The 26565-nt window shown below is 32.2% G+C and overlaps 1 protein-coding gene across 2 annotated transcripts in view; it reads right to left on the bottom strand.

Annotated features, from left to right (window-relative positions):
* LOC654963 (uncharacterized protein) overlaps nt 1–26565 on the bottom strand; it is a 42751-nt gene that overhangs the window by 10511 nt on the left and 5675 nt on the right. Inside the window, exon 2 of one of the 2 annotated variants that reach the window (XM_961432.4) lies at nt 10442–10632. In XM_961432.4, the coding sequence (XP_966525.2) occupies nt 10442–10615 (174 nt within the window). In that variant the 5' untranslated portion in view covers nt 10616–10632. Of the gene's footprint in view, nt 1–2405; nt 2557–10441; nt 10633–26565 lie in introns of those variants that run through there. The other variant, XM_064356284.1, reaches the window with a different exon arrangement.

Genomic DNA, 26565 nt, shown 5'->3' with positions numbered 1-26565 from the left:
TTAAGTTATTTTAAGGCCGTTTTTATCAGCTTTCCCTATACCTAAGTTTAACCGTTTTCGAAATATTTAAGATTTTTTGAAAATTTTTTGATTTGCACCTGTCACTTAAAAAATCGGTAACTCTCTTGGTTTTAGCGATTTCGAAATCTCATTTGTAGAAATAAAAAAACAGCCTATATCTGTTCTCCAGTGTGTTCAAAACTGGAAAAAAGGTTAATAAACCCAAAAATTTTAAGGTTAAGTTTGGACAACTTCAAGTACCCATAACTTATTTTTTTTCAAATGGGATGTCCAAAATTTTATTTTAGTAGGTGGAGGAGAATTTCATTCCGCATCGATCTATATTAGCATTCCCTATATTTAACTGTGATAATTTTCAAGTTATTTTGGTTTTTTTGACATTGTAGAAAATTTCTTACTAATCAATAATCATAGCTATTTTTGCATAGTTTGCCACAAAAACATTTTTGATTAAACAAACGACAAACTCAGTTCAAAATTGTGATGTCCGTCCTGTGAAAATTAAATAAATTCATTGAATGTTGGTTAAAAAAATTAATTTCTCACATTTTTTCCATGGCAAGCTATGAAAAAAGGCCTATGGCTAATGAATTTCTCAATCCCAATAAAAATCGATGCAGAATTAAATTCTCTACGATTTAGTGAAATAAAATTTATGGCATTTTATTTGAAAAAATTGAGTTATAGGTACTTAAAGATGAACTGAAAACTTAAAAATCTAAGCTTTCTCTTTCAAATGAGATAAAAAATATTACGAAGTTTTAAAAAATTGCAGAATTAACCATTTTTGAACTAAAAAAAATCAAAAACTCTAAATATTTCATAAACGGCTAAATTTAAGTATAAGAAAAGCTAATAAAAACTACCTTAAAATAATTCAAGTAATCCAAAAACGCATAAAAAATATAGCTTTTCATTTAAAATAAAGAAATTGATAGTGACTTCGGTATAACCGAAAGTGTCACCATCTTGAAAATATTTTCACTGAGCAGGACCTAAGCGATTATGGTTGTATACAAACTTTTAAACGACTATCACTACTAGATCCACCAATACTTCTAATGTGGGGTTTAGACAGAACCGCCTGTATATCCCAAAAATTTGTAAAAGTGAAGTAGTAATAGTTTGGGTTAAGCAAATTGTTTTATTTTGACTTTTTTGAGCTCTACTATCTTAAAATATTTGCACACCTATCAAATTCACACAGTAATTAGGTTAAAAACACACTTTTTCACCGGTTAAAATGTTTTCAGTTAGTACCTAATTCAATAATCTGTTCAACAGTTAATAACATTCACTTGCTCCTTTAATATTATTAACTCTGTCATATTTCTCAGAAAATGATAAAAAGTTTGTTATAAATGGAAAATTGCATCACATTTTAAGTCAAATCTAGTTCGTTATATCCGGAAGTTCGTTATAACCAGACTCCACTGTATCAAACTTAGAGCGTATTGTGTATCAACAAAAAAGGTTTAAATCCAAAAAATCGGCCATTATTTAGCACTAATCACTGCCAAACTATTTAAAAATTCAATGAAAAACTGATTCCTAATTTTTTCACTACTTCTTTAATAAGAGCTATTCGTGTTAGATAGCAAACCGAATCGACCAAAATAAACCGCAAGATGTAAATTTAGAGCCTATCTACTCTTGTAATATTTTGCTACGATTTAATTTAATTTAAAAAAGCCAGATTGAGAGAAACAAGTCGAAAGGCATATTTTTACATAAATTATTAGCAAGGTTAAGAACCGCTGGTCTAAACTCTATCATTTTTCTCCGTATAGTATTTTTCAAAGTTATTTTACATTGTTAAATTAAAATCCACGATTGATTTAATCCTGTAAGACGCCCTTAAAAGTTCTGATTTTTTTTTAATTGCTAGCTAGAGTAAATTGGAAAAATCGCTTTCCGCGTATTGATTGATTGTTTTTTGTTTTTAAAACAAAAAACGAAAAATACCTTGTCGCCCTAGTGATGCAAATACCCTGTCCCTTAGGGCGATAAATGCGAGCTTTCTAATCACATGTGAAGGTTTGCTTTCGTTTGAAACATGTCGAAGAATGTCTTATTCTTATTAGCGCCAAGTTTGCACAAAGAGTTGCAAAATTTATTGCAAGAAGTAAAAACTTTATGACATTTATAATATGTAATACAATTGCACTAACTGTGTTCAAGTTATGGCATGCCATATAATAACCACGAGTTGAATAATGCAAATTAGTCGCTAACCTTAATTTACTAAACAAAAATTGCATAAAATCTCCAATGAAAAGTTCATCAACCTGTTTGTTGTTTGTTTACAATACAATTAATGAAGAGGTGGAGAAAATGGGTTAGTGATGGACCCGATTTCCATCTCCGCCACTGACGCTACTTACATTTTGGGTTTTCATCGAAAGCCCCAGGCTACAAGCAACCATCGTGCGGTTAGCGGTACCGATCATTTATATTCCGGGTTATAAAAGAAGAAAAATCACACGTGAGCAAGAAAAATCCGAGATTTCATTCATCTCGAGACCGATCGAGACTGTAAATTAAATCGGAACAAGAAAAGTTGTATAATTGTCGATGAACTTGTTCACTTCTGGAATGTTAGGTGTGTGGAATTCATAGCCCACTTAGTTCGGAATGTGTGTAGCTATAATTTCGATTGACCAAAAGTCGACTCAAAATGGGCAGAAAACAGCCAGAGCCCATCTATTTATAAACACGGCGAAATTACAGTGCTTGCACGTTTCGAGTGCGAACGAACCAGCATCACGTAATTAATCCGATGCGAACAATTCCGCGATTAATAATTTATAGAATTATGGTAATTGAGCCTTTCTGTGATATTTTTCCCGAGCGTATGGCGTAATAGTGTGTTTTTGCAGATGATGGTCGGAACGGTTGGTTAGCCTTGTTCCGCAGGGTCAAACCCCGGGGCAGAGCCTCCGCCCGTCTGACACACATGAAGCGGTGGAAAGAGGCTAATTGCGTTGCGCTCAGTAGGCACCGCTGGATTCGATTTATGATCAGACACGATTTTTACACTTCCGAAACCGAATAATACACAATCTCCACGAAAACACGGCAAAATTCCGACGACAAACAAGCCCAAATTTTGGTGGACGCTTAACCAGAGAGTTTTATCTTGATCTGGTCTCGCGTCAGCCCGGAATCTAATAATAGGTTGGCCTCACAATGGTGCTATTATCCCATTTGTGATGATCGTCGTGTCATTTAAAAAAGTGCTCAAACTTTTAAAGAGGTGAGAGGAGCTCAATGAACGAACAAAAAATTTCAAGCGATACAAAACATGTGTTATTAAACGGAGTTTGACTTGTGGTGTACCGCAAGCGGGCCAGTTTTATTCATCACGTTTCTGTTTTCAAACAATTGAGTTCGTTGTGATAAAATATGAGCGATCGTGCGTCGATGATTTAGGAAGTAATTTTTTTCAACAATTTTTGGCTTTAAAAACCTCTTGTTATCCGCAATTTTTGTTGAGAACTGAAGCATTTTAAACGCTTTGAGTTTTCAACTACACTTAAACATTGACTTTTAAATGAATGTTTATACAGTTCACACCAAATTAAGTGCTTACCAAGCGAAAAAACAATACATTGAATGAAAAATAGGTAAAGAGTTTAAAAGAAATTCAATTCGCATTAGAAGCTCCTTTTACAAAACAGAGTATCAGAAAGCCTTCAGTTAACATATTAAAGAATTGGTAAGAACGCCCTCTTTCGCATTCTTGTTATCGGATGCGGAAGATTTAACAATTTTTGAAAAATTCATATAAAACACGATTTCAAAGCTATTCAGCAAAATAATTTTCGTAAAAACACGTTGGTTATTGGTTACCTACGGTAAATACTGCAATACTACGAAGCGTAATGTAAAATTTCATTTTCATGTACGAAATGTTACATCTGAATCATAGGTTATAAATACTATTTTAAAACACGCTTCCCATAGCAACGTATTTTAAATTAATGTTTTCACTATTTTAAAACACGCTTCCCTTAGCAACGTTTCAACAAACAAACATTTGAATAACACTCATACGAAAACGCATAAAGTTCTCGGGTGTCTAGCGATGCAACTCGCATACGCTCGTTGCATAACGACAGCCCTCGAACTTGTTTTCGCACTCGTATTATTATCAACTATTCACTCACTTGTAAATTTTAAACCGAAGGTCCGGACTTCTTTAGTTTAGTCTTTACATTTTATAAACCGACGGAAAAAAATTATACTTCGAATAATGTAAAATATTGTTTCACTTGATTTTTTTAAAATGACACTAAGGGTCAAATTTAAGCATTTTTAAATGAGCATTCAGTGATAATACCCACCTTTATTTTTATTAAAAAGCAAAAAAAATATTCAAAAATTTTCTGGAATAGTAAAACTAATTAGCTTTGTAAATACAGCTATTAGCGATATTTGGCACTTGTATATTAGTCAAGAATTAAACTTGGTTGCAATAATTAGTTTAATAATGCCACATTTAAGTAAAACTGAGCGAAAAAAAATCTCATGTTGGTTTATCATGGAGACAGAAAGTTACAAAGTTAGTGGAAATAATTTTGAACCTCTTTGGTAGCATAAAAATCAAGTATTTTGTGTTTAATTTTTTAAAATTTAAACGTGTTCTTTTTCAGTAAAAAATTATATTTTTATAATTATTTTTAACTTTTACCTATTTTTGATCAATGTTTAAACATCAAAGAGCTAACGATAGATAAAGGCAACATTTCCAAGGCTAACAAAATATTTCATTTTTCAAAATTTTTCGAATTTTTTTTTAAGTTTAGATTAAATTAAGGTATGCAAGTGTTGTACCATAAAACTCAGAAAAAATTGTGTTTTAAAAATATTAAATTTGACCCTTGTTGTTATTTAAAAAAAATCAAGTAGCCTTGTATCTGAAGAACAAATGGAGAAATGTAATAAACATCTAAAACGGTAGAATTTATATACGCAATAAGATTTGATGTATAGTTTTTATAATATTTAACTGTATCCATACTTTTTAGCGACCCTGTATTTATCATCCTCGTACCTAATAGACTAATTCTGTAGGTTAGTTATTAGTAAAATTGGACTTTTGATATTTTGTGGACGTTATTTATACTCTAGGACGTATTTAAGAAAAATATTTGCAATTATAGAGAGTGTCCCAAAAAAGTATGATGTCATAATAACACTTTATTTAATGGCAAGCTGTTATTTTTTGTGCTCATTAAGATACCTTTTTAGCTTCTTACATGTCCCTAAAGTGTTTTTTAAATAGGTTCAAGAATTTCTGTTGAAAAAGTAAAAACCAAAAAAAAAATCGGCTTAACGCCTTTAGTTTTAAAGATTAATAAAAAATATAAATAATGCTTTTTTGATGACATTATTACGAGGTAATAACAAGGAACAAGGTGAAACAGACTTATTAATTAAGTTTAAATTACCTGAACTACTACAGAGTGTTTACAATTTATTTCAACTTTTTAAACTTTAGAGCCTTTTATATCGCAACTCCTATTTATTTTTATATCATTCGAAGTAAAATTAGAAAACAAACGTTCTTTCATTTTAAACAACCCTAACGTAAATCCCAACACATTCGAATTTATTTGCCAAAATCTTGATTTGTCAACTATTTTACTCCTAAATTTAATGAATTAAAAGTTTAAGATGACTTCAACTCTGTTTAATTTTATATCATTGGATGAAGAATTAAATAACGAACATTTTTTGTTATCACAACTCTAAGGCAAATTCTAACACATTTGCAGTTATTTGCTGAAAACTCAGATGGACAATCCTGTAGATAGGAATAACATTGATCTATACTTACGAGTGCGCTATAGATTGATTATTTTTCATCAGTTATTTTTATTAAATATTAAATTTTGTCCATTATTCAATCAAGTAACATTTTCACATTTTTTTTTCATTCCCTAGGAAAATAACCAAAGCAACAAAATTTTCAATTTCAAATATATTCTGTTAAATCACAGATTACAAATCACAATTCATTTTCAACAATTAGTGTAACAATGCCTATGTAAAAAAGCTTATTTCCTTACAAAACGTGGTGAAACACACCAGTAAACATTTTTCAACCCCAAATAGTTAAAAAGTCACTCACAACGCTTGCGTGGAACATGGATTACATATAAACTCCCTAATGTTATTTCCTTTATATATTTTTTAATGAGAAATTAATTTCACATATTGTTTAATAAAAGGTACCTGCTTTCTAAATGTAGAACATTATTTACTGTACTGTAATTGTCGTAATATAAAACTTCTGGTAAAAATACTAAAAAGGGATATAATATATACAAAATGATGTAATTTTTCAGTGACACTGCTGAACGTCATGGAGAAATAAACTTTATTTTTCTTTAACATATTTTTTGTTAGTAACATTTTAAGCTTTGTTACAATATCTGAATCCTAGATTATAAACACTTTTTTAAAACACGCTTCCAATAGCAACGTGTTTTAAATGTAAATTTAAAAAAATTTAAATTCAAATTTTAAATTTAATTTTAAACACGTTTAAATATAAAATTTAAAATAAATTTATTTATTAAAAAAAATAATATAAAACACGTTTTGTTCCAACGAAAAAAATTTGAACAACACTCATGTGAAAACGCTTAAATTTAAGCTTGTGTTTTCGCAATCGTATTATTATTAACTATAAAAAATTAATGAGGACACGACTTTTTTTTCCTTGTTAGTTTTTGCTGAAAATTTAACAGTTTTCACAAAACTGTCCAATAATTTCGCGACGAAAAATTCTAAGATTGATCGTAGATCTGGATTCTATTTATCAGATTCAAATGTAATTCTGATTAGAAAAAAATTATAATTGTGTCCACAATGCCGGTCTTTCCAAAAAATTAAGATTTTTTTATTTTTGCATTCGTTGGCATGTCCGACCGCTGAATGGACAGGTCCGCCCCGGTCATAAAAAATGGTCGACCTCTTTAGCAAAATTCTTATGTCATTGGATCTTTTTTGTGTGATTTTTGCGTTATCCTTTTGGTTTTTGCCGCCGCCGTCTGCGGTCCGTTTTATTCCAACCATCGAAGGAAGATGCAAAGCAGTGCGCGTTCTCACGGTCGCCGACCAATATCCTGGGGCAGTGACGGGCGGGTCTGCGCACGAGCCATCCGCCGATGTCATTACCGAATGGTCGTAATCACAAGCACCCTTGAAGATTAATGATCACCGAATGATGAATGCACTCGCAATTTGTTACACCGCAAAGTGGAAATTCTCGAGCCGCTGCGAAAAATCGCAAAGAGCAAATGTTTGGATAACTGTGAACGCTTGTTGGTTCCTGCGACACGGAAATCGCTCGTGTCGCAACCACTGAACCATTCAACAACGCATTACAGAAATCCCGCTTTTTTGTCTATTTGCACTACCGCTCGTTTTGGCTGTTTAGAAGCACTGCGTTTTGGGCCTCAGGCGGTCCGTCCTTCTAGAAGTGCTCGTGTTAACGTTCTTCGTCCGCCTTATTTACGACACCTGATACCGGAGCTCAGCCGAAACCGAAATCGAATAAATCGAAACCAGTTTTTGCAAAAATAAAAGTAAACGTTTCATTTGTGCTGCGCCTGAAACCTGGAGGATAATAGGATGGAAGCAGCAGGACGAGCTTCCCGGAATCGATTTTAATTATTGCAAAGCGGGAAGTCACGATAAAAACTCCACTCAACAAATATTATTATGAATGTTGTGTTAATTGTTGTTCATTCATACCTTAAGTACCCAACTTGTAACGTAATTGACATTAATCACATTGTGTTGAATGATTAATGGATATTAAATTCTGTAATTAAAATCGTATTAATTTCTTTTCTGTACTTTTACACGTAATTATTTTTGCGTGACGCTTAAATGCAAATCGTTGAAGGAATTTTGCAATCACCGCATTCTCGGCTCGTATTGTTTACACAAACGCTCTAATATGACGGAAATGAACCAAAAAATAGCGCAAACACGTAACTGTGACATTGGACATTAAAACTATAAATCAATTATTTCCTGACTCCAATCAAACACCACTGCAGATTTTTCGCTCTAGTGCGGGCAAATGATGGTTATTTACCTAACGGTTGAAGCTTTCGTTACCAGGTTGTTAGTAAAATAAAAATTATACTTAAAAAATGAGAAAATCAAAGACTTTTACAGAAAGTCTTCAGTTTTCGATTTTTTGACAAACATTTATATACAGAGTGATTCAAAAGTACCGTACAATCTTTCGGGTGCTGGTAAAGGATAGCAGAGTTCCTAAGACAAAAAATTGTTTGAGCCTTTTTTCACGAGATATAAAGGGTGACCCAGGAGAGGTGTAATCGGTTTATAATTTTTTGCTATTTTAAATATTGCCATGCCGTTTTCATTATAAGATAGATCGACTCCAAGTACACAAACTAAAAATACTTTATTATACACAGGGTGTTGTATACAGAGTGATGAACCAAAGTTATATTTTTTAAATCAAACACCTTATATATTTTTGCATAATTAGATTCTACATAAAAAATAATGTAACGTTATTTAAACTATTATGGATCCATCTCTTTTCGTTTCGGAATTATTCAACTTTTCGTTATAAAAATGACCAATATTTGAAAAATTACTGCGAAGTCGCCTATGAATATTTTGCGATAAATTTGCAACATAAAAACTCAGAATACCTTCTAGTTTTAGCATTAGTCGACTTTTACGTGAAACACGCAGATAAAGTACATGATACATAAATGAATTTTTGTCATCAAAAATTAATAATCAAATAAAAAGAAAAAGAAATTTTTTTTAACATTTTAAATTCGCTATACAAAGCGCATATCATTAGAAAGCTTATAAAAAATGCTATCGATACGTGTAAATAAATATATGGTGTTCTATTTGAAAAAAAAAGAGTTTATTTATTTATTTATTTATTTTTGCCTTTTTGGTACACCCTGTACATTATCTGCGTGTTTCACGTAAAAATCGACTATTGCTAAAACTAGAAGGTATTCTGAGTTTTTCTGTTGCAAATTTATCGCAAAATATTCATAGGTGACTTCGCAATAATTTTTTTAAAAATGGTCTTTTTTATAGCTAAAAGTAAATAATTTCAAAATGAAAAGAGGTGGACCCATGTATAAAGTTACATTATTTTTTTACGTAGAATTTAATTATGCCAAAAATGAATTAAGTGATCCATTTGAAAAAATATAACTTTGGTCCACCACCCTGTATACAACAGCCTGTGTATAATAAAAATGTTTTTAGTTTGTGTACTTAAAGACGATCTATCTTATGGCAATATTTTAAATAGCAAAAAAGTTATAGACCGATTACACACCCGTGGGTCACTCTGTATACAAAAACATATAAGGTGTTCCATTTAAAAAAATATAACTTTGGTTCACCAGCCTATATATAACACCCTGTATATAATAAAATTATTTTTAGTTTGTAGATTTTAAATAGTCGATCTATCGGACAATAAAAACGGCATGGCAATATTTCAAGTAACAAAAAAGTTATTGACCGATTACGCACTCCTGGGTCAACTTGTAGCTCTTCAAAGTTAAATTTTTAAGTTAATTATTTGATGCTTCAAATTAAATTTTTATAACTTTAGTTAGCGGAAACGACAGCTCTTACAACATTAAACAAACACGTGTTAAAATAAATCAATAATAAACAATTAAAACAATAAAAAAACTTGTAAATTCAACAATAAATTAAATTCGACATCCTTATTATATTTCATTAACAAATTAAAAAATAAATAAAAAAAGTTGCTTGATCAAAAAATCTGATTGCATTTTGTGTTTAACTGAACGTCTTTTATCACCATACGAGAGTTTGTCCGACACTTTTGATTCACGCTGTATAGTTGACATTAATACTAAACGTTTCAGATAAAATAAAATTGAAAACATTGAAATAACTAATTGTGCAAATTTTTTTTAAATATTTTTCAATACATTTTAACACTGCTTTAAAGCACTTTACTGATTTGTGTGTAGAGGTACAAAGAAATTAAAGCACCAGCTTTGAAATGAAAGCAGTTTTTTTCTTAGTGGTAGGTACATCAAATTTGTGTTCCATTTAAGTTTTATTTTACAACATTGTGGTTGTTGCCATAATTGTCAAAAGTCTGTTACGCAGCTTGCAATTATCGTAAGTAAATTTCGAGGTTAATGTGACTTAAAGCCGTTCAAAGCAAATGTTCATTTTTACTTTATGACGTTCTTGTTTACGACATTGCTTTCAGTGGGACATTTCCCTGAATCATCTACTTTATTAATCCTTTGTTGGCCGATGGCAATAAAGTTATAAACATTGTAACACAGTTGGCATTTATGGTAATCTCACCTTCGTAGCTGAAAATTTTTGTGAAATTTCCTACCTTTTCCAAAACGCCACTAAACGGCTGTATGTTCGGAGGCGCAAGTCTGTTGACCTCCGAACAGTTATCCTCGAATTGTCCTTCGTCCCCATAGCAAACGCTCGGTGAGCCCAACAGCTCACACGAGGAGTCGTCGGAAAAGAGCGTCTCCGTCCCACTATCAATCGTGGCCATAATTCACATATTTACACCTGGAACAAAACGCAACGTTACAAGCACAAGCAACTTGCGAGCGGCCAATTACCCGGATTTTTACAGGCGCCAACCCATAGAGCGCCTGTAAAACACGTTAAAGGGGCTATCAAACTCGTACAGTTAAGTTTACGTTAATTTTTAATGCGGTTGCTGCTCGTTACTAAACAGACAGCTCGTTATGGACTGCAATAAAAGCCTCGTAAAAATTGTCGCAGGAGGGCTTTTAGTTTTATTCAACGATCGGCCCTATTATCACAGAGAAGTCAATATTAAGGTTACTGGGGGCCCCGGGCGCTTTTCGGCCTACAATTACTCACTTTGCCTAGCGGTTGTCTCTAATTTATTCCAACCGTGCACTACTTCGGCAGCAGGTCTAGCTTAATTTTTTTCAATTCAAGCCTAACACTGTTAATAAAAAGTAGACAATAAAATTGGTCGACCCGAGTTAGGCGGGTAAAGGAAAACAAACAAAGTTTCAACATAGCACTGCCCAAGATTTATTACAAAATGAGCAATAAATTTATGCTTTGACAAGTAATAAATGTAAAAAGTTAACATTTTTATTATTGTCCGAGGTGCTAAAATTATTGTTTTAAGTGTTTTGGTGTGATTTAAAGGTGCAGTTTTCACATGAGTTGCCAAATATAATTTATTTGTGGTGGCGTGTAACAACAATGCATTGACTCGGAGATTTTGTGGGAAAGCTTCACTTTTTCAGGATTTTGCGACGTAGGCTGTATCGAGCAGCTCATCGCCTTGAACTGTCTGCGAAACTTTCGATAGCATCGAAAAAAACTTTTGAATAGCGAGCAAAGCCAAATATAGAAGCCGCTGGATCAGATCGGGCATATCCTTAGTCGTGTTTAGGGTAAGGCGGGGCTAGTTGAGCCAAGGGGCAAGTTAGGTCAGTCTCGATAGATAACTTAACATCAATTCAAATCCACTTTCAGGTAAATTTTTCGAAAAATCCACACTAAAAACAGTTACTGTGCAATTACAATATAAGTAATGCTTTTTTGTGACCAAGAAACATTAAACATTATTAGTTGTTTCAAAACTATAAAAACGCCAACGTCACATTTTCTTTGAAAATTAGCTGATGTAAATTATTCATGCACTTTATATGTAATTTATATTTTCAATTTATATTTATACTTATATTTTCAATTCAATATTATCAATCTTATTTAATAAAATAATTCGGTAAAATGCGACGTTAGCGCTCTTATAGTTTTGAAACAGCTAATACATTGTTGGAATTACATATTGGTAAATTTTACATAGTCAATAGAGTTCATAAGGTGAGTTTCTGACCCTGAATTAGCAACTGTTAGTGATAATATATTAGGTCTTATCAAGTGTTTGGTAAAACATACAGGATGTTTAGTGTAATTTTACGTGGCCTACGCCTGTAAAATACAGTCAACAATACATACTATTCCAACACGAATTTGATTCCAAATTTTGACAATCTTTACTTTGTTCACCCCTTTTTTTTTAGTTAGTTAGCGATTAAGTTAAATAGATTAGAATTAAGTATATTCATGTCGTCTCTTGATAGTACAAATAAAAATTGATTGCGAAAAACAACAATTTATGACTATTAATAAAATACTGTCATGGGTTTCCAAAAATGAAATAAGGAAATGTGTATTCTTTGTATCTAGTGTTTTGTGACTTTTGTATATTTGGGTGCGTACATTAGGCGCAGGACTCGTAAAATTATGTGAAACACCCTGTGTAAAGATGAAACTGTAAAAATGTTGCTTGTGTTGATAAAAATATGTAGTACTTAGGTAACTTGTATTTGGTTTGCTTTACATTTTTAGTTTATTGATTAGTGCGTTAATTATTTTCTTACTTGTAGTGCTTGCTGTATCTACAGGGTTATTCGTATTTATGAGACAATAAATGACAAAAAATATGACCCGGGAATGCTGCAACCGAAAACTGGGTGATTTTCGTTATTTACCAGACTAAATGGCTGATTCTCTTTAATAAGTCTACCAAGTTTTGTAATATTTGGTCAAATAATTCCAAAGTTGTGGTGCAAAAACGTCTTTCCATACCAGTACTTTCCAGGACTGTAAAATTTTTATCAGTTTCGACAGGACACGAGTTATAATCTCAAATGGCATCATTTTATAAGTCCTTTTTGAGGTTCATTTATTGTCTCATAAATACGAATAACCCTGTAGATGCAGCTTGAGGTAAAATCTTTGTAGAAATTCCAGAATTGTGGCAATAGCTTTCAAATATTCCAAAATAAAATTGAAGTATAAACCAAATGCAAATTTGGTGGCTTCCACGCTTAACGTCGCTTCAAGTATCAAGACTTTGTCCATACAATTAGTTTCTATTGCCTCTTTTATTATCACATCATTAACGACGTAGTCTACAACCTATATCGCTAGAAAATTTGAAACAATACGAGTTAATAAGTTTTACCCAAAATGTGCATTTAAGTAAAGTCCCCACAGTGTATTTAGATGCAGCTGTATTTCAATGAATAAATAAGTATTATACAATGTGTTTTTAAATGATTCTCATCTAGTTAACTTTGAAATTAGATGTAAAAAAATTGTGCCGCTCTGCTTAATTGAATCCTCTGTCAATAAATGTCAAATATGTTAGTTGAAAAATTCAATTAATTTCTTTTAAAAATTTCGTTAAAATGCAACTAAATTGTTACACCGTGCAAGAAAACACCTTCATTATCGAAGCTTATTTCCGAATTGGAGACTTTATAAATGGAGAATGGTAATATTTGATGTCTAAATGCCTATCATTAATTATATGAAGCGGCATTTTCTAATTTTACATGAGAAATTCACAGACGACTATAGATGAGAATCATTTAAAAACACATTGTACTATTTGTGTATTGACTGAATTTTTTCTGAAAGATGCAACACTTAAACATATTGCTAAAATATAGACAGATTATCTTATTTTACAAAAACTTACCCATTCTAACTTTACCGAAATTTGTAGACTTGTATATTACTAATACAAACACATCAACGTTAAGTTTTGAATTTTTGAACATTACTTAAGTTATCTGGAAGCACGTTGCAGGTTGACTTCTAATCAACAAAAAAATACAAACTTACGTGATCTTACCAAACTTTTCATTGGTTTTCATACAAGAATAATGTAAATTTACACTTGAGATTTTACAAAATCTTCTCATAAGTTTACATTGTAAAGTACAAATTAAAATAAATGTGTGACTTTACAACAAATTTGTAGTGAATTTTTAAATGTTTTTACATTAGTTTTGTGACATATACATTTTTATACCAATTACTGCGAAAATTAAAACACAGGTAATACCTCGTAAATTTTTGTAAAATTTACTGGCTCTGAAGTGTAATTTACTGTCTCTTTTTTCAGTGTAGTTGTTTTCAACAAAATTTTGCCGAATAACTTTGTTTCAAAACGTGATTAAACAAATAGGAAAATAACAAATACATCAGCTTCAATATTTCAGTAACTGTTTGAAAAAATTGAAAAATTTGCGAGTAACTGCACGGCCCTTATCGCCATCTAATCGGTATTGTATCGCGACGTTATCAGATGGTTCGTGACATAACGGAGCTCGAGTCTTTTGCTCGGATATTATATAAATATGGGAGGTCGTAGGTTAATTAGCATTGTCCTCTTTAATATAATGGCAATGTCGTAAATATGAGATTGTTCGAGATTTATTCGGTACCGTTAAATGACAATTGCAGACAAACAAGTTCTTGTATTGGTGGATTTATGAGGTTGTCGCGATCCAATATGAAGCCGTCTTTGAAGGGAAAAATCTAATTTAGCACCGCTTTGCTTGGCCGCACTTGCCGTAAAAACAGAACCCACAAGATGTAAAAATAATCTCTAAATCTAATTAGATAATTAAACTTTAAGGTTTACAACGCATTATCCTCTTTGGCGGTAATAACCACCGGCTGCGAGGACATCCAACATCTCTATTAAAGCGAATTTATTGCATGATTGCTCAAAAAAGAGAAACCAGAGTTCACTGGACACAATGGATTCGTTCGTTACTCAACGCTTTAGTGGAACGTTAGATTCAGGGCCAAGGCAAATGAACTTGCAACTCCAAGATTATTGGCGGAATATCCGGTTACGTTGCGTGCCGTTTCCGGAAACGAGAGGTGTTGCAAGAATAATTCGTAACGCTCATGATATTATGATATCTCGGGATAGGTTATGAAATGTGTTTATGCTCTGTTTCTCATCAGGAACAAAAATGGGAAGGAAAATTGCTTTTCAGGCAAGGATTTTGCGATTGAATCTCTCGGCTTACTAAAGGCATATTTTAAAATTAATACTGGGCCGAGTGCAGAAAGCACGAAAAATGGGAGAAATTCGTTCAAATTCGTTAGTGGGTTTCATGGTCATCCAAAGGTTGTTCACTTCACTTTTACAATGACATGCATTCGATTGTCTAAAATTCTTGCATGAAATTTATTGTTTTCACTGCCTACAAGTCTGTTTTTGCTTTTATTTAAGCGGTGACCTCATTTGCGCCGAGATTTGCGCCGATTCGGTCGAAATTTTCTGTTGCCATACTAACCCACAGGTTAAAGGCTCCGACAGTGATCCACGCACTCAATAGAAACTAGAACCATTATAACGAGTTTATTGTATAATAAATGATTTACGAGATGGTATCTGCGGTACATTAGGCGTTGGTTGGCTGAGATATGTCGCCAGGATAAAATTTCTTGCGCAAGTAACGACAAGGACCAAGCGAAATCGTCCTTTGCATTGAGATTTTTCCACGTGTCACGTATCGCGCCGTTAAATCAGTGAAATATCTCTGTTTAATATGATAATTAGAAATAAATAAAGGCATTTCTCGGACAATTATTGCGGACTCGTTCCATTTTTCCACCGTATGTGGCACATTTCGAAACGATCTAATCTTGAAAAATCCAAGTACACAAAAGTGAGCGGCGAAAAATCAGACGAGGTCAGAATTTGAACTCTCGCCGAGTGGTCGCATACCAACCGGAAGATCCGGACCACAATTACAACGCTCCTGAATCCGGAATAATCCAATAATTATCGCTTTCTGTTGTGGTTCTTTCAAAACGCGCCTCCGATGCCACACATGAGGACGACCAAGTGTGGGGTCTCTCAAACACGATTCACCCTCAATTGGCTGACTTTAAGCCGCTTGATTTACCGATCTTAATGCTCGTAAATTTAAGCAAAACAAGATGTTTCGGCAACCGTAACCGTTAAGTCTCGAAAACGCGAAATCTCAGCGAAAAAATATTTCAGCGGCGGTCCGTTTCATGCGGTTTATGATATTCGGAAATGGTAATTCTTCACCGACCACAAGAACGATTAAGGTGTCCGTCCAGTGGTATTGTGCCACCCACCTTGCGACTTGAACATTACGTGACCAGTGAATCGTAATATATTAACATTATGGACCATGAAAATCAAATAATTCATTTTTCAATTAGCTGGGAAAATAACGACACGGTTTATCGAGTAGTTAATTCGTTTACTGCATTATAAATTTTACTACTATACAGGGTGTTCCGTCTAAACTACACATTAGAAGTTCTTCTAATAATGGTATTTATCTAGAAGTTGGTACTCAGTCATAATCCGTTCAGTTCTGCTTAACGATTTTTTTTTAAGAAGACAGCACTTCCAGTTATACCGGAAGTCACTATTAACTTTCTTATTTTAAAAGGAAAGCTATGTTTTTCACTGCATTTTTGGATTAGTTGAGTTATTTTAAAGAAGTCTTTATCAGCTTTCCCTATACCTAAGTTTAACCGTTTTTGAGATATTTAGGATTTTTTTTAAATTTTTGAATTTGCAGCTGTCACTTAAAAAATCGGTAACTCGTTTAGTTCTAAAAATTTCAAAATCATATTTGGAGAATTAAAAAAGAAGACCTATATCTGTTCTTCAGGTGTTCAAAATTGAAAATGAAGTTAATAAAGTCAAAAATTTTAAAATTAAGTCTAGACAATTTCAAGTACCCATAACTTATTTTTTTCAAATGGTATGTCCCAATTTTTATTTTACTACATGGAGGAGAATTGTTTTCTGCATCTAACTGTATTATCATTTCCTATACCTATCTATGATAATTTTCAAGTTATGGGGTAGGAAATTTCTTACTAACCACAGCTATTTTTGCAAAATTTGTCAAAAATATTTTTGATTAAACTTAAACGATAAACTCTGTTTAAAATTGTGTTATCCCTCCCTTAAAAACAAAAAAAATTCATTGAATGTTGGTTTAAAAAACTTTAATTTCTCACACCTTTTCATTACTTTCCATGGCAAAATATGAAAATGGACCCATGGCTAATAAATTTCTCAATCGCAACAAAACGTTATTGTAATTTGTAACTTTAGTGAAATAAAACTTTAAACATTTCTTTTGAAAAAATAAGTTATGGGAGCTTAAAGTTCTGCAAACTTAACTATAAAAATTTGGAGCTTGTTATTCATTTTTAGAAATTTGAAAACACCAAACGAAATATCTAGGCTTCCTCTTTCAAATGAGTTAAAAAATATTTCCAAATAAAAATGGCAAAGTTATCGATTATTGAACAGGAAAGTGCAATTCAAAAAAAAATAGGGAAAGCTTATGAAAACTACTTTAAAATAACTCCCTTAACCCAAAAACGCATTAAAAAATATAGCTCTCCATTTAAAAAAAAGTAAGTTGAGAGCGACTTCCGGTATAACCAAAAGTGCTGCCATCTTGAAAATATTTTCATTGAGCAGTACCTAGATTATTATATACAGAAAGGATGTCCGAATAGGGGATCTCCAAAATTAAGAGGTTAGAGAAAAACGATTGACACATTCTCGGGTCTGTTTTTTGAGAAAATAATTTTGGTCAAAACCGCATCCCGCTATCATCTTTTGTTTTCGACTTATAAACAAAAATTTGACATTTTAGCGAAATTTTAAAAAATTCATATCTTCCTTATTATAAAAGATACACATTTGAAACAAAAACATTATAAGGCACTTTTTTACAGAGGATTTAATAATACTATCAGCAATTTTTTTAACTATTCGTTTAGGTGGAATAACATAAAGTTTTATTTTTTTAACAGGAATCATAGGCGGCTGTGACATTTTTGAAAAGCTTATTTTTTTCTGATTTGACAAGTCTATTTGTGTAACACATTAATTTTAAATATTTAAGAAAAAACAAAACATTTCGCTTTTTCTCTATAGTAGGCCATGAAAAAATTTTGGATTTTTAATTAAAACTATGAAAATTGTATTACCCAACAAGTATATATAATTTAATGACTTTTTAAACCCTAATTAATTCAAAAACAGCATAATAATATATTATTAGATCAAATTTTTGCATATAATAAAATTATTTGTTTTTATATTTAAAATGGCCAGCTTACATTGCCATTCTATTTTATAATTTTAAACATGAAATGTCGGAAGAAGAAAAATATTATTAATTGTATGATTGCATCCCAATAAAATTTTATTTTACAAAAAAATTGTCAATCTAAACACCAAAATCAAATTCCATCTGCGGTAAAAAAATACACAACATTATCAACGTCACCTCCATAGCACTTCACTAAATCAAAAAAGTGGCATCAAATGGTAGTGACACATCTTTTAAATTTTCTGCACATTTTTTATGTAATTAAAATCTGTGACGCTCGTATATTTATTCAATTGAAAATAACTTTAACATAGCTTATTTTTATAATTTCACATTTTTTACCTTAATAACCGTTCACAAAATTTCTAGATTATTCACACCTTTTATGTGAAATAATTTTTCCATGGCCAACTACTTTCAAATATTTTAGATATATTTTTTATCAAAAATATGTTAAAAATATCAAACTATATTTATATTGTTTTCAGTTCAGAAAAAAATAAGCTTTTCGAAAATGTCATAGCCAACTATGATTCTCATCCAAAACAATACAACTTTATGTTATTACAGCTAAACGAATGATTAAAAAAACGTTGACAACATTATTAAATTCTCTGTAAAAAAGTGCCTGTATAACGTCTGTGTTTCAAACGTGTATCGTGTTTATAAGTCGAATACAAAAAACGACAGCGGAATAAAGTTTTCACCAAAATTATTTTCTCAAAAAACTCGTTTTTCTCTAAACCTTTTAGTTTCGGAGATCCCCTATTCGGACATCCAAAATGTGGCACACTGTACACAAATTTTCAGATGACTATCATTATTAGAATTCCCGTGGGGTTTAGACGGAACAGCCTGTAGATGATCTCGAGGTGTAACAAGAGCACGCACCAAAAATAATAATCGTTTAGGAAGATACGATCGCAGCGTTATTTTCGGTCATTAATTACGAACAAAAATTTAGTCGTGGCCCATTACGATTTCCATCTTTCGCTAACTGTACAATAGAGATGCATCAGTGTTTCGTCACACTAGAGAAAGTCTACGCCGAAATGGTGTTTTCGAGGCAAAACCTGCACATTTCTGCTCACAGGTGGTTCGACGTATGACTGCAAATCTCCGATGTCAATCTGCGAAATGCACGTGATGTGATATGTATCTAGTGGCTCTCTCTTCACCGTTATGTCATTACACTCAACAATGGCTTAATCACGAGGGCAGGAGTCGAATTAGGACAAAAATAACAGGTGTTGGGTGCTTCCCCGGAAAAAATGTGCAAAGATTGCACGCTTGGCGCTCTTGTTGTTTTATCCGAGATCACGGTTCGCTTATGCGAGATAGCAATGACCGTGTATAGGTACCGTGTAACAGTGTTTTATGCAGATCTACATTATAAATCACGGGATGCATTGAACGCGCTTGAAAAAATATTCCTGTAGTAACCGATTTTCCGGACAACTTGTCGAGCGGGAGATACGTCATCGATGATAACTGCTCTACAAGAACTGCTCTGACAATACTCATTTGAATAAATCTCGCCTACGATTCGAAATCAGATCTTTTTCAGACTGGACCGCAGCTTGTCTGTCAACCAGATTGCCATCAAACACAAAAACTAACCGAATGAATGGGAAATATACAGCGTGAGCCGCAAAATCTATCAACTTTTATCTACTTTAAGAGGAAGAATTCCTGTCTTTCCAAAATAAGTCTCCACAAGTCATTAGCCGTCACACATTTTAAGCATAAGAGAATTGTTTTTTTTATTTGTGTAGTGATATTTTCGAGATGCGAGAATTTTTGTAACTTAAAAGATAGATCAAAATGGGGCCAAGAGGTTAATTCAGCTTTTGGCGCAAGAATCATTCCAATATCTTTAACACTTGGCAACTTATTGCAATTTAAATTTACTGCGATATGCGCTTGAAGTGGCATTGCCGCGTATTTTCCTTTGTAATCAAATCTTGCCCACTTTTCTCAAAACATAAAGTTGTGCATTTACGTTAACAACTACAACTATTCATTAAGCAATCTTTTGCAAAAAAAGAAGTTTCTAGCTTTATTCAGAAGAAAGATATGACGAGGTAAAATTTGACCAATTTTAAGTTTTTCAAGAATTGCCGCAAAAACGTGTTTTTCAGTATAAAGGCAATTCCAAATCAAAAAAAAAAATTAATGTTTTTTTAGAAAAAAGCTTTTATTCAGAATGTGCACTAAAAAATAAAAAATAAGAATAAGAATAAGAATAAATAAGAATATTTTTGCTTACAAATTAGGATTTTAAAATTTATAAAAGCTCAATTTAAAAAAGTAATTCTGTAATGCCGTATTGTTCCCAAAACTTTTAGAAATTTTAAAATCCTAATTTGTTTTTCTGATAGAAAAACAATATTTGTGACTTTTTAGTGCATCTTTTAAATAGAAGCTTTCTGAAAAAACATTATTTTTTATTTTTCTATTTATTGCATTTTAGTCTACTTATTCTAAACGTCTTTTTTTTTCGGATTTTATTTTCGCCGTGTTATTGTAACACCATTATTTTGCTGATTTGTGAAAACATGTTTAGTGGTACATATATACGGTAGAAAACAACAGTTAGTATTAAAAGAACATCCTAACCTCTGTTCTGTCTCTATACTCTATCGTCCAAGATAAATGAATTAAAAAAAATGGTGACATTTGTGTGTCACGAAACGTAATGAAAATGATTAGGTATTAATATGTTTCCCAGTGACCAGCATACCGTTAATGTTGGTATAAGTTACGGTATGTACACATAGAAAACCCATTTGAAACCATAACCTAAAACTTCAAAAGCCCATTTAATCCCGTTAGGGGGTATTTAACCACATAAGATTGCATTGTCACGTAGATTAAGTAATTATGCAAAATTTCAATTCATTGGGACAACGGGAACCCTTTCAAATTTGGCTCCAAAAATATGAAACAGACAGACAGACAACAAAGCAAGTTAAATTAAAACTTTTAAAAACTAACTTTGGATTTGAATTCAGCAGAAAATTTTGCATAAAAATAAGCTTTTTTTGACATGTTGATTAATTAATTGTCCGTGATAATTTGTTAATGTTAAAATCGAAAGTTAATTAAAGAAGTCCGAACTAGTAATTTTTTTAAATTTTAAGTCGTCGTTTCGAGTTTATCTTAACTCTAATTTTAAGTTAAGAAAAATGTTTTGAGTCGTCAATAATAATTAAGATAAACTAGAAACGTCGACTTAAAATAAAAAAATTACAAGTCCGGACTTCTTCAATTAAGTTCCTATTATGACCTCAATAAAAATAAGTGTTCAGTAAACGAGTCTTTTTTTGAGGTATGTGATTCCTGACAAAAACCAACAAATATGGATGTACGACACTAAATTGAAACGATCGCGTTATAGAAAGATCGCTGATATTATAGGCCATTACCGCAAATTCGTTTTAAGAGTTTTACAAGTTAAAGATTGACAATTTCAAGTTAAAACAAAAGCCATTTTATTTCTAAGGGTCCACTACAGGGCCAAAAGTATTTTATTTTCTCTTTTTAACACTCATTGTTAAAGGAAAATAATGTTCAAAAAAACACCAATTTTTTTCAAAATTCAGGATTTTTTTCTGAATTAATTGAAGCATTTTAAAACACTTTCTCCCTTACAGCCCGAGCAAAAGAAAGTATTCTGTAAATAACTTTCAAAAACGTTATTTAAAACGGATGTAAAACGCTTTTAAGCGTCTCCCTTAAGAAAAATAACAACTTAAAAAAAGTTAATATCAAAGCCTCAAATTGTAGCGTATTTAATCCTCTGTCGATTATTTTTTTATTTGGCGAAATGACTTGGGACAGCCTGTGTACTTTGAGTTGTTGAAAGTTTTCGTTTTATTAATCACTTGCACTTACGACCAAAAAAGGACATCCACTGTAAAAAAAAGAACCAACAATTACTTACTTACTTACTTAAAAAATTGGTTCGAAACTTTAGGCGGTAGTGCACGTTAGCATGGATACAGGTCGCAAATCACGGGCGAATAAGAGTGGTTCTTTTATATTTTGCTCCAATGAACCATCAGCGGCAATAAAGCCCCGGCAATAAACCGAGGCAATGCATAAATTGCATTAACTTTGACCTCGTGCAGATCAAAGCTACTTTAACCGGCGCATTAAAGAAAACAGATTACACACAGCAAACATATTACAGGCAAGTGGGCTATAAATCTCCTAACCGCAGAATAATTTCATAATATTGTTGTAATGTCGCTTAGACACACCCCTTCGTTACACAACAGAGGGTGCTATCTCTCCTCCTGTGAGGGTAGTTCCATGTAAGCCTGTTTGGTCAACGCCAATTATTATTATTGCTGCCAAGCAACAATATCCCAGACCGCACTTCAAAGCCGGAGACTGCACACAAGTACAAAGAAATCATCGTTTCTTCTTCGTCGGAATCTGCAAGTTAGACAAGTAATTGTTTTGTAATTACGTCCGATTGAAATTCCCATCGTGGAGTAAATGCGGCATGAATAATTCATCGTCATGATGCGTCTCGAGGAGGCCTTTTCTAGGCCCACTTTGTGATTTATTCGTCTATAAATGTCAAATTTACGTCTTTGTTGCGTTGATCGCTCTATTGTGTGTGATTTTGGGCGTTCCAGGATATGATCCAAGGATGCGTTGACCCGGCATTTCCCTCCGAGTCATAAAAGCTATCCTCGTGAATTAATCTCAGATTGAATCTTCACGTTGAGATTAGCGTCTGGCCTTTGGGAAAATCGCAACTAACTTTTATGCTTTGCCAGTTATGCATGAGTACACAAGCTAATTTACTCAATTCTTCCCGAGTTCATCCCTGTTATTATTGTTTGGACAATAATTTTAATAAATTTTTACGTAAACGGGCAGTACAGTTACAGCGAACCTGTTTAATACGCACATAAAACGCTAATAAAATAAACTTGGCCAAATCGCCGTCTCAAATTTCATAAAAGCCACTAAAACGGAGCTGCAGTGCTGATTTACAATAAGCACTTGTTGCCCCCCATGCGTGCATAATATGAGTGAAAACTCCGATTCCGAGAAGTCATACAATATTCATTGTTACTTTAAATAAATACGTCTGGAGAGCTTTATCGCTGGATCCAAACTCTACATACACCCATTGTTTACAGCCGCCACTACCTGAATTTATCGACATTTTGTATTCAAATGGCTGCCAGACGACGACTGTTTTGATTTACACAATGCGCAACAGCACAATAGCACTTTTCGAAAAAATACACTGAATTTCCAATGACAAATTTCCTCCTTCTCGGGGAAGAAAGGTGTCGTTTTTCTCCCGCTCTTGCATAAAAGTTCAAGTGCAACGGCCGACTATGAATGAAATGTGATACCGCGTTTGTTGGCATAAATCACCTCGAAAATAATAAAAGCGCGGCTTTATCCCAACTCGAAATAAATTGATTCCGCGCCAAACTAATTAAACAAATCGGTACGAACCAATCTCACACTTTGTGCAAACAATAATTTGAATATATTAATTTACAACTTGTTAACATTACTAGGCATTTATGTATGAACTCAAAACATCATAATTATCGAGTTGCAGGAAGCGAAAATTATAATTTCTGTTTTTCAAGCCAAGTCTTCAGCAAGAAATCAAGCAATGCACAGGTTTTGCACAGTTTATGTACCTCTACACCGAAACGCAAGTAATTACCGTTTGCGAATTTTTTACAAATCTCGACAAACAATGTACGTATTCAATGACGGATCAATTATTGGTTGTGAAATAAAATTGCCAAGTTAAAAATATTGAAAAAATTGGGAATATGAGAGAGGACTGTAAGACCTAACCTGACCAAGCTGAAATCTGAGAAACAAGTATTTCAAAAACTAGAACAAAAACAGTATACTGGGTGGCCCAGCTCAGCTCCCATCTTCTGTTATTAGTAAAGTTGGACTTTTGATATTTTGTAGACGTTATTTATACTCTAGGACGTATTTCAGAAAAATATTTTTTTAATATACAGAGTGTCCCAAAAAAGTGTGATGTCACAATAATATTTATTAGTGACATGCTATTATTTTTCTTCTTCTTACATGTCTCTAAAGTCTTTTTTAAATCGTTCAGGTATTACTGTTAAAAAAATAAAAACCAAAATAAATCGGTTTAGCATCTTTAGTTTCAAAAATTAATAAAAAAAAAGAAACGGTGCTTTCTTGATGACATTATTAGTACGTACGTCTTGAACAAGGTCTAACAGACTTATTAATTAAGTTTGATTGATCTGAATTACTGTAGGGTGTTTAAGTTTATTTTCGAACTCATTCTGTCAATGACAAATAACTTTAATTATTAAAAGTCGAACATGCTTAAGGTTTTTGGCAAATAGCTCTGAATGTTTTAGGATTTGCAATAGGGTTGTAATAACAATTTCTAAAACTGAAAGTGTAAATCCGAATATTTTTGTTTAATTTTTTTTAACAGTAATCCCTAAACCGGTTTACAACAAACTTTAGGGACATGTAAGAAGCGAAAAACACATCCTAATGAGCTCAAAAAAATAATAGCATGCCATTAAAAAAAGTTTATTATTATGATGTCATACTTTTTTGGGACACTCTGTATGATAAAAAATATTTTCCTAAAATACGTCCTAGAGTATAAGTAACGTCTACAAAATATCAAAGTCCAACTTTACTAATAACAGAAGACGGGAGGCTCAGCTGTGCCACCCTGTGTACTGTTCTATAGTTTGATATAATTTTCAGACCTTTTTTTTCTAGTTTTTTAAATACTTCTCAACTTCAGCTTGGTCAGGTCAGGTCTTATACAGTCGTCTCTCACATTCACAATTTTTTAATAATTTTTAAATTGGCAACTTTATTTCAAAAACAATAGTTATTAACAATAGTACCTACTAGAAAAACTAAATTGGCAAATAAAAATAATAAAGTGCTGAACTTAGTCTAACAGTTGGTTCTACATAAAAAATTCCTTAAATATATTGTTCAAAATTTAGTCATTCGATATCCAATTTGCTCACTTTTTTCTCTTAGGTACAATGTGATAAAGATTTTTAAGTGAATTTTGGTGTTTTAGGCCTCTAGGCCAGTGTTTCCCAACCGGTGTATAAAAAGCGTTAGCCAAAAAAAGAGTTAACGTAAAAAATTACAAAATAATAAATTTAAATATACTTAACCCTAAAAATTTCTTTAAAAAATGTTAGTTATGTTTTCATGTTGAAGATTCATAAAAATTTAAATTTGTATGGATTCTAGATAGAGTTCTGTTTGTTGAACGCGTTATTATCAAACACCTGAAGACAGATTCATCACTTTGTATCTATGAAAACAGAACCCAATGTTTATTAATAGAAACAAAAATATATTGTACAATATTATGGGCAAGAATATACAGGCTGATTTTTTTTAAAACGGGCCACCCTAAATGTGTCAGAAAATAAACAAAAACTTAAAAAACCAAAATTTTTTAATTTTTCTAGTCAATTTTTATTTTCAGCCGGGCTACTTTTAGTGAACTTTTGAAAGTTGTAACACCAACCCCCTTTGTGAAACAGACACCCCCTTTAAAATTTTTATAAAATTTAAATAAAAACTGACTTGTTTCGGGATTTTTTTATTTTTTGCTTATTTTCGAAAATATCCAGGGTGGATCATTTTTAAAAATTTACCCTGTATAAGTTTTTCGTAGGTACAAAAATTTTAACGAAAAAAGACGCTTTTACTGAACAAAAATATTCATCGAAGGGTACAATCATAATTAGATATGAAGATTGGCTATCAGTTTTCTGTAATTTATTTGAACTGAAATGGGTTTGAAGTTTGAGCAAGTTCTGAGTTTTTCTTTAGCCTTAGTTAAAAAAATAACATTTTTGTTATTGCTTTGTAAAGTGCGGTGAATTCAGCCACCTTCATTTAATTGCTTTCTATCTCACATGAATATTTACCATTTTCGTTACTTTCTTGTTGAAAATTGGAAATTTCAGTGTAAATTAAGCACTTTTTGTCTTCAAATTGACATCAAAAACTGTTATCAATACGGAATTTGCCTTTGTATAATTTTTTCAAAAAAATCAAACACTGGATCTGACTTTCTTTACCAAAATTACTACGAATGAATTGGCTATGATGTCAACGTTAGAACTATTTAACATGTGTGTTTAAAAAACATCCTTTATGTAATATTTATTGCACTCTATTAGTAATTTAAAAATAAAAATAAAATAAAAAAACTAAAGTATACTGAATTACGTAGTAGTTTTTTTAATTCGTATCCATTAAGATTCATTCGGTTCAAAATGTGCAACAAGGAAAATAAATTCAATATCTATATACAATTCCTGTCGGATTTTAGAAAGGGTTTGCAAGATTAATAAAGTTGATAACCAATACACAATAATCGAGTATCCTCATGTTTTCAAATTTTCGAAAAAAAAAAAATACTAAAAACTCGTTAGTTCAACTGCCCATCACCCGTCCCTGATAAAGCGGCACTTAT

This window comes from Tribolium castaneum, chromosome 4 (assembly GCF_031307605.1).
Source record: "Tribolium castaneum strain GA2 chromosome 4, icTriCast1.1, whole genome shotgun sequence".
Lineage (NCBI taxonomy): Eukaryota > Metazoa > Arthropoda > Insecta > Coleoptera > Tenebrionidae > Tribolium > Tribolium castaneum.
The sequence above is the reverse complement of the archived record's forward strand: the minus strand, read 5'-3'. Positions and strand labels throughout refer to the sequence as shown.